This window comes from Coregonus lavaretus, assembly GCF_964263955.1.
Source record: "Coregonus lavaretus genome assembly, chromosome: 31".
Taxonomy (NCBI): Eukaryota; Metazoa; Chordata; class Actinopteri; order Salmoniformes; family Salmonidae; genus Coregonus; species Coregonus lavaretus.
The window spans coordinates 23,461,684-23,471,875 of NC_140018.1; the positions used below are offsets into that span (position 1 = coordinate 23,461,684).

Below are 10,192 nucleotides of genomic sequence, written 5' to 3' on the forward strand. Positions count from 1 at the left end.
CTTCAACCTATTTTTCCGGGTTGGATCGTTTTGTGGAAAACCAGGTCCCCCAGAGAGTTGGAGAAAGGGTTATCCGACACCCAATCGGATACAGAGATTTCATCTAGGGACAGGAAGAAGTAACCATAGGCGATAGATGTTCACTTACAAATGCAGCTCTCAAGAACATGATGACCTCACACAATCAGGAAAAACATTTCCCCCCCTCAACAGACATCTACCCTGCCCCCACCCCAATGGACATTTTTCATGCTGAATAGCCACCACTACTACTTCACTGTACACTGCTTCTACATGTGCGACCCTGTGATTGTGACTAAATAAAAATCTAATCTACCCAAATGTGAACACATTCCATCTCTGCACTTATACTGGGAGGCCGGGGCCAAAGCCCTTAATCATGGATGTAAATATCCAAGCCTGCCAGTGCTAAGACTAGAAGTCTAGAACACCCCAAAAATGTATTCTGAACTTGGCAGCGCTCAGATAAGCACACGGATGTGCAACCCTGAAACAGAACTAGCCTACAGCTGACTTCCCGGACCAAATCAGATGGCTCAAAGCGGGCTGCCGTAGACAGACAGCCTAGCGCTCTGGCTGGGATGGATGACTTATATTTACATCAATATTAATTCTGAGCCTGGACCCTTTCCGCTGAGCCTCTGGTATGGCTACTACACCCATTGGTCTTTGGCATCGGTGTCTGCACAGCCATTGGTCTTTGGCATCGGTGTCTGCACAGCCATTGGTCTTTGGCATCGGTGTCTGCACAGCCATTGGTCTTTGGCATCGGTGTCTGCACAGCCATTGGTCTTTGGCATCGGTGTCTGCACAGCCATTGGTCTTTGGCATCGGTGTCTGCACAGCCATTGGTCTTTGGCATCGGTGTCTGCAAAGCCATTGGTCTTTGGCATCGGTGTCTGCACAGCCATTGGTCTTTGGCATCAGTATCTGTCCATCAGAGGCCACTCGTGTTGGGATATGGGACAGAAACCAGGGAAAAAGCAGAGTGACCTGGATGCAGCCATGTCCCCAGGTGAAGCCAAGCCCATCCACTGTAGCCTACCTCCTAATGAACTGGAATGAACTGGAATAATTATGAAACTGACTTCAGGAGAATAGCTATCAAAGGCAAACAATTGAAACACACACAGAAAAACAGGTGTGTTATATACAGTGCCTTGCAAAAGTATTCATCCCCCTTGGTGTTTTTCCTATTTTGTTGCATTACAACCTGTAATTTAAATGGATTTTATTTGGATTTCATGTAATGGACATACACAAAATAGTCCAAATTGGTGAAGTGAAACTAAAAAAATAACTTGATTCTAAAAAATTAATAACGGAAAAGTGGTGCGTGCATATGTATTCACCCCCTTTGCTATGAAGCCCCTAAATAAGATCTGGTGCAAGCAATTACCTTCAGAAGTCACATAATTAGTTAAATACAGTCCACCTGTGTGCAATCTAAGTGTCATATGATCTGTCACATGATCTCAGTATATATACACCTGTTCTGAAAGGCCCCAGAGTCTGCAACACCACTAAGCAAGGGGCACCACCAAGCAAGCGGCACCATGAAGACCAAGGAGCTCTCCAAACAGGTCAGGGACAAAGTTGTGGAGAAGTACAGATCAAGGTTGGGTTCTAAAAAAATATCAGAAACTTTGAACATCCCACGGAGCACCGTTAAATCCATTATTATAAAATTTAAAGAATATGGCACCACTACAAACCTGCCAAGAGAAGGCCACCCACCAAAACTCACGGACCCGGCAAGGACGGCATTAATCAGAGAGGCAACAAAGAGACCAAAGATAACCCTGAAGGAGCAGCATAGCTCCACAGCGGAGATTGGAGTATCTGTCCATAGGACCACTTTAAGCTGTACACTCCACACAGCTGGGCTTTACGGAAGAGTGGCCAGAAAAAAGCCATTGCTTAAAGAAAACAAAAAGCAAACACGTTTGGTGTTCGCCAAAAGGCATGTGGGAGACTCCCCAAACATATGGAAGAAGGTACTCTGGTCAGATGAGACAAAAATTGAGCTTCTTGGCCATCAAGGAAAACACTATGTCTGGCGCAAACCCAACACCTCTCATCACCCCAAGAACACCATACCCACAGTTTTTTTTTCACAATAAAAAATATTGTGTAAGTCAAATTATACAAACCCCCCAAAAATCAATTTTAATTCCAGGTTGTAAGGCAACAAAATAGGAAAATGCCAAGGGGGGTGAATACTTTCGCAAGCCACTGTAAGCGTGCTTTGCAATGTTGATGTTGTTTAAGGATATGTAAGGGGGATTGAAATAGAGCCGTTTGTCTCAGTAGACGTCAGACAGAGAGACAGAAAGAGAGAGCGGGCTGAGGGATACAGGAGATAGTAATCTCTTGATAGAGGGTACTGAAAGGGTATACTGTCAGTAAGTTTGGATTGAATTTGTGTAAAACCAGATTGTCCCCTCATATGGGGAGGAAAATGGAGGGCAAAAAGATGACAAGCCAACTGTAGACTTGATGCAGCGATTATGCAGTGGCTCCCGGAATAGAATCCTCCCTTCATGTGGATTACAGCCACAGTCTGCACAGAATAAGTCCTCCAGAAACCAAGGGTTTGGAGTAAAAACACCAGCGCTGCATAAATACCACCCTTGAAACCACAGCTATACATCGAGATTAGAACAAGAGGATTCGTTGTATCATTGCTTGAACTGTATGGAGAGGAAGATTTCCTATAAACTCAAATGTCAACGCAATGATGTGAGGTGGAAATGTGTACAATACAATTTTTTATTTATTATAAAAAAATGTATTTAACCTTTATTTAACTAGGCAAGTCAGTTAAGAACAAATTCTTATATACAATGACGGCCTACACCAGATAAACCCGGACGACACTGGGCCAATTGTGCGCCGCCCTATGGGACTCCCAATCACGGCCGGTTGTGATACAGCCTGGATTCGAACCAGGGGGTCTGTAGTGACGCCTCAAGCACAGTCCAATGCAGGAGATCCTGCAAACGAGGGGTTTAAATAGCTTAAAGGTATCTCTCAAAACGTTGAGTCCAATGTCCAAACAAAACAAATAGGAAAAACAGAGAATTCGATCACCCCTTAATCACTAGACCTTTGTTTCATTTAATTACAGGGTCCAGTGGATTAGCGATCTGATTTTGCAACATTAATCTAACCTTATTTTTTCATATCTGTGCTTGTCTGATTAGCCTTGCTACGGTATCAGAAGATATAGTCATGCTATAGGGTGATCACAGTAGTGTCCTCCTAATGCGGTAGTTATAGAAGGGCTCCTGATCTATCCACTCAGACATTACAGCCATTGTCATGGCAGAGCTGCCCTACTTCAGAGTCCAGCTCTCTCTCTCGGCCTGTATTCATTAATATCTCCAGTGGTTATGGCATTCAGTTAGGGGGTTCACGAGAATATACAAAGGAAACTATTCACTATTTGTGGTTTAAAATAGGCAGAGCCTTTACAGGTCATCCTGGGTCAGTGAAAGGTAAGTCGATGTTATCCCACATTCTCCTAACACACCAGCCAGCCTGGAAGAATGAAATAGTAGCAGCAGGGATGAAAAAGCGAGAGGAGAACTGAGTCTGACCTTGTTTCTGGACCTCCGCAGTGCCTGATACGCTGCACTGAAGATAAGTAGCTCAATTAAAAGCAGAGCTGCTGCGATCAATGGGAGTCTGCCAGGCCCTGTGCTCATCAGCCGGACGGTGGGGGGGGGGGGCTCAGTATGAGTTAGTTCCCCACAGCACACACACACACAGGTAGGCAGGCGCATCAGAACAGCTTCAGATCCAGCCAGGCTCCAGGGGGTGACAGACAGTGTGCCCTAGCCCGGCCCAGTGCCTCTGGCTGGGAGGGTGGATGGGGGAGGGCAGGGTGCCGACTGCTGGGTGCTGAAAGGTAGGCCAGGACAATGGAACTCCAGCTGGGTGTTTCCACAGGTGAGGACAAACAGAACGTTGGCGAAGGGCTCTATTCCATCATCGCCAAGGGTACCAATTAGGAACTGTTGACTGCTTGTGTCATAATTAACTAGAAGGGTTCCCACGGTAACAGCACTTCCTTTGGGTGTGTGCTGTCTGTGTACATTTGAGTTGCTAGGGGGGCTACTGGAACAGAGTTCTCTAAATCGAAGGCTCTGCTAATGGGAGAGTCACTCTTCTATTCACTTTTATACACATCTCTCACAAGGCAGTGACATTCACGAGCATCTGAAGCTCTCTGTTTGTGTACGCTCCAAAATACATCTGAAAACAATCTGCAAGTCCTAACGAAATGCTAAATTATTCTGTGCGTTTAAATTATCCTAACAAAGCAAGGCCTTGAGAAGATCTCTGCAGCACAGCCCACAAAATGTCTCAGTGACCTGAATGTAGAGTCTTTGTTTGGGTAGCCCTGAGGCAGACTGTGGCTGGCCAGCTGTTAATGTTTATCGTGGCTATGGGAGCTGGGTGGCCAGTCCAGAGAGCCCCAGTCCAGACACAGCTCCCCAGGGATGGTAGAGGGTAGAGGGGGTTGGGCTGGGTCCTGACATCTGGACCTGTGGAGGTTACGAGAGTGGAGCTAACCGCAGTACAGCCAGGGGCGTGCCGACAGCATCCTCTGATCTGGCAAAGCCACAACACCACACAAGGCAGGCATACACCCCATCAGGAGATAAAGTGAGCAGCTTTAAAGTTTGGCTACTAGAAATTAGTAGGCCTAGTCCTAGAGCAGACTTGTTTATAGGCAAAAGTTTGCCACAGACTTCTTGTATGTTCATGTTGGACTGGTAGGAGAAGGATGTAGTTGTGCAGGGAGTAGGGCCTACTCAATCCAAATGTAAGAGTTCTAGTCATTGGAAAGAAAACATATTTTCCAACGTAGGTAGAAACTAGGAGAGAAACAGGGATATCCAAGAAAGTGTGTCCCGATCCACAAAAATAGGGTGGATTTGGAGTCTCCACTAAATCTCAGTTTAATTCCTTCCAGTCCAGTGATCCAGCCAGTTAAGCCACACTACTGCCAAAAGGACATTACTTTAGTTTCCATTTGTGTCATCATTACTTTCCTTTAGAAAGTCAAACCACCTTATCCGGAACAACAGTGTGGAGAGAGTTGGAATAGAGTCCGTAGCTTCAGAACTATTAATTTATATAACAGCAGAATCTTAGCTAGAAGATGAAGTGAAACTTAAATGGGTCATACAAGAGAGATTATATCTCTCTCTTCTGTTGCTAATAATGATCTTATTGTGCTGTATGTGAGTGTTATGGAGGAGTGAACCTCCTATGTATGAGAGTCCTTACCTTCCACACTGTCGGAGCAGGATGTGCCAATGCCCGTGTCACCGCTGTCAGAGGCACCGCTGTGGCGTCTCCCACGGTTACTGTTACCTGGGGCAGAGGAGGTTCCCTGCCATGACGACTCACACCCCGGGACCCATCCAGGAGGGCTGGTGTTGGAACCTAAAAAACAAGACCCCAGTCAGGGAAGAAGCATTTGTTAGAAACACTGTTTACTACACTGTACTAGTTTGTTTCAGTCCCAACAAAGGTCAAACTAACTTTAAAGTTTAACAATCCTGTGTTTGCATAATATAATAAATAACTTAGCCTACCACCAATTGTAGCTTAACAGCTAGGCATAACGCTAACATTAAGCCAATAAATGTTTTCTTGGTGGGTTACCTTTTCTCTAACAGATAAGAGGATTGGGATTGTTTGATCATTATTAGAGTCAGCAAACAGAATCTGCACAGCTAGAGACCCTAATTACAGCTGCTTGCTTAGCTCTACTGGCATATGTTTTGGTTGGAGACGGACTGACAACATTTCTGTTGCTCTACACCCCCTTCCCCCCTTAGTAAACACACAACTGCTAACTAATTGGCAAAAAACAGACTCAACAATCCCTGAATTCTGAAGTCTGGTTGTGTGCTATAACTAGGTTAGATCTACTTTTCTCTAAAATTCAGTCAATGTGATTTACGTTACACAGTCAGATATAGAGATAGTAGTACTGAGGGGGTAGTGTTGACAGTTGACTGATACAGTGGTAATGCACATATTGACTAGGAAACACTCAGTTCCTGTGGGGAGATAAACCCAGTGGTACAACATGACACAGTGTCGCTGAAATCTACCAAGCAGGGATGTGGCCTATATGCTCAGGTCAAAAAAGACCACACAGTTTAGATTTAAACTAGCCCAAAGGCCGGCAGATGGTGATATTGAGTCGCTTCATCTTACCGTCCGAAGGCATTGTATGCAGCCGGCTATACACTCGTATCCCCCGTGGACCGCTTCGTACATAAAACATTCTCCATTCAGGCAGCAAAGGCATCGATTTCCTGCTTTGATTTAACAGCGAGAAGGCGAAAAAAACTGTCGAAATATGTGTACTTTCTTTATGAAACATCATGTTCCACCACCATGCTAGAGTGGTTAATGCTACTTCCTGATGTTGCGCCCCACATTCAGCCAGGGGTAAACAACAGACTGCTGAAACCAATGATGTATAAATCATTGGCTGCAACCTGATTGGCAGAACACAATACGCAACATCCGGGACTAGCATTCCTAGGTATAAGCCACTCAAGCATGGTGGTGGAAAAAGGTGTTTCATAAAGAAAGTATGCATATTTTCCCTGTTTTTTCTGCCTTCTTACCATTATATTGAGTTAAGGAGGAAATTGACGCCTTTGCAGCCTGAATGGAGAATGTTTTATGTACGAACCTGTCCACGGGGATACGAGTGTATAGCCGGCTGCATATAATACCTTTGGACGGTAAGATGAAACGACTCAATATCGCCATCTGCCTGCCTTTGGACTAGATTTAAACCAAATGATGTTCCAATTCGAAATACTGGAGTTTTCCCAACATTTCAGGGGAAGCTTCAGATGAAAAACACAGATAGGACTGTCTAGTATCAAACAAAAACAAGGGATCGTAGATAAGTAAACCTATGTTTGAGATAATAACTAAGAAAAAGGGCAGAGGGCTTTATACTGCTTGTGCTGAATGAGCTAACATATGAGATACAGAAGCCAGACCAGAGGTGCCCATGGTACTGATTTTCTGTCTGCTCAGACCTCTAATCCAATTGTTTCCCTTGATTTAGTGAGACACAAAACACAAAATAACTTTTGCCTGCAATATTCAGTTCTTACTGATAGTGTGCTAGACCCTAGTCTACTGCTAAACTACACCAATCCATAACTGAGCAAGCCCATTATAAAAACACAGTCCTCTCTAGTGAAAACAAACCCTCTCTCCCAGGCACATGGAAATGAAAGCAGAGCCTACACTGAAATACTTCCTGAGTAATTTCAGATGACAGGAGGGATTTTCGGTTTCAGATTCCTAGGGTTCATCCAGGCACTTGCCCTTATCACATTGAGTAACAGTTGTGTGTGTATGGGTAATGACTGAGGTCAGGTTAGACAAGGTGAGGTTCAGGTGAGTCCTAAACACACTGTAGTGCATCCCAACAGTCCATGTCTGTCTCCACACACTGCAGGGGCTATGTGTCCTCTCCATCTGCTAACTCTATTCTGAGTGTGTAAACCGTTTAGACAGAAGTCATTAAGGCTGTCCTATTTTGTGCCAGGAAGCAGGAGGCTGAGGAGGGTGCAGCTCAGATGTGCTCTGTGACATTGCTCCACATGGAGAGGTGACTGTCCTCCTGCTCTGCTGTGACCATCTCAAAGGCACCTGCTGAGGCACACTCCTGTTACAATGCAGTGTAGATGGCAGAATACTTGTGTTTGTCGATAAGACTTTATATCAAATTGCTCTTATACCTACGTAGTAACAATATATTACTTTAGTAAGAACATTGTTACTTATGTAGCCTATAGTTGGCCAATTGCGTTGCACTTGGGCTGAGTCGTTTTTTTTGTTATTACACAAGAATAAGAATATTACATAGTTGTGTAAGAGGCATGGATAATTATCCAATCTACCGCAACCACATACCAGAATCCTATCTCTCTTTACACACTTTCCTTAACTCTCCCTCTCTTTCTACCAGGAATCTGCACATCAATTATTATAGGCATCAGCAGCAGAGGGATGTTGAACTAGACCGGCTACATGATCACTCTCCCATTTTTGACGTGTCTTAAATCTCGAGGGCTCCATCCAGACAGCCCCTTAGATCATCATGCCCAAGGCCTCCACTCCACTCCTGCTCCCAGCCTGCCTGCCTGTCTGCCTGCATATGTGGCACATCACAAATACCTGTGATTTCTAGCATAGTTCTGAAAGCTGAAATCTCCCTGTGGATGTAACACTTGGTGAGGGTGAACCTACAGTGAGCATGGGTCAGATTGAGGTGATTGAGCTGTTGGATTCCAGTGGTCCACTCTCTCTAATCGCTGCCCAGATATATTAGCCTACATTCAGAGGCAAACATAACAGTCCACACAGGCCAGTGGTAAACAGAAGCCATTCCACAGTTGCCTACATTCTCAATCTACCTGTCCTGAAACTGAGCCTGGTGAAACCACTCATATAAACTGGGAGTCCTTAAATAAAGAGGTTAATAAAATAATGATACGATATATATGTATTTTATAGCCAACATATTGTGACACTATGGAGAACAAGTTGGTAGTGTAAATTCCTCAACTGTTTTACAGAGTAGTGCGCCTTGGCTCTTTAGAATGTAGCACTTGGGTTATGCAAAAATATATACATTATTTACATCACAAAAGCACGGGGGACCCGCCAAGCCCCATTATGACACTGCAGTGGCTATGCTCATCTGATTCAGCAGTTTGCTGGGAGCCGAAGAACATTATGCTTAGGGAACATATCAAGTTTGTTGTTTCGATGTAGGCTAAATCAAAATGTGATGATCTATTTGTAGGGCTGGTACTATATCTGTTGGCCCGCTTTAGAGGATCTAGCTAGTAGGCTAGCTAGATAATTAACTATCAATCTGGCCATAGCCACAGTAATTGACAGGGTAGACAGCTAGCTGTCACTGACTCACTGGACAGGAAGACAAAGGACGCGCGGGGGTACGTCCGTCATAATATAATTCTAGCGACACAATGGAGCTACATACATCACAATGTTACAATGTAGCTTGGCTAGACATCTTTCGAATGTAGAGTACAGAATCAAACATCGTAAACTATCAGGGCGAGCAGTTCGCTAAATGCCACTCCGGACTCTCTGCAACCTGCATTATTTTGTCATTAACAATTGATAGTCATCTATTCAAGCATTTCTGTTACAATGTCTCATCATCAAAGACGCTTCATCATTATCCAGAAGCACCAGATGCCCCGGGAGAGCTAACGTTACTGCTAGCGAGCTAGCTAGCTGCTAACGCCACGAACCCGCAGAAACCCTTTTTTATTAGCTTAGCATCAGCTAGCTAGACTCTAGTGAAGGTTCACCGTTATACGAGCCTGATCAAGCATCTCGTGTCTTCAGACATTATTGCCATAAAAATATCAACACAGTGATGTTATTCTTGAATGAAATATAAATAATAAGATCTTACCCGTTTTAAAGGTATCAAATCCATCCTCAAATTCGTTTCTGCCCCACATTGTGACTGATTTTATGCGCCTGATCGCAGTGAAACTCCGAGAATAGCTCCAACAAGAAAAAAGCTAACGTGATCTCACAAAAGATGGAAGATTCCTCAAGAGCTTGTCATGATTACATTGCGGGAAAGGACAGTCATTAAAACTGAAACTAAACGGCTTCCTATTATAACACGTCTTCTGTCCAAAACGAGCTCCATAAATCTGCAATCTTGGTAAGGTTGACTGAAGAACTACTGTCGACTTGCTGGCAAGAGCAATGCATACGAGGATGTGATCTCACTGAATGCGTGCTACAGCTCCTCTTCCGAAAGCCTCAGTCTCCTCCCCCTCTACTCAGTGCCAAGGCCACTGCAGCTCCGCTAGGCTTGAGTTTTCCTTGGCGACTCCAAACATAGCCAACCGGGCATCACACAGTATTATAAAATACTGATAATCGTTTCCCTGTGTGGCTTTTGGGCTTTTGGTTTTAAGCTGCTGTATGCAGTCAAAGGCAAAGCCCCACTGTCTGCAGTCTTTTGATGGAGAGCCTATTTTACATGTGAACAGCGCATCATGCGTAAATTGTGACGTTTCTGGCGCGCTGTCACTTTTTTTTTTAAATCATTTTT

The 10,192-nt window shown here is 44.4% G+C and overlaps 1 protein-coding gene across 1 annotated transcript in view; it reads right to left on the minus strand.

Annotated features, from left to right (window-relative positions):
* cep85l (centrosomal protein 85L) overlaps window positions 1-9,842 on the minus strand; it is a 90,828-nt gene extending 80,986 nt beyond the window's left edge. The window contains exons 1-2 of the mRNA XM_084149097.1: window positions 9,536-9,842; window positions 5,323-5,481 (exon numbers count right to left, since the gene is read on the minus strand). Coding sequence (XP_084005223.1) covers window positions 5,323-5,481; window positions 9,536-9,584 — 208 coding nt within the window. The 5' untranslated portion in view covers window positions 9,585-9,842. The remainder of the gene's footprint in view (window positions 1-5,322; window positions 5,482-9,535) is intronic.
* Window positions 9,843-10,192: the final 350 nt, after the last annotated feature.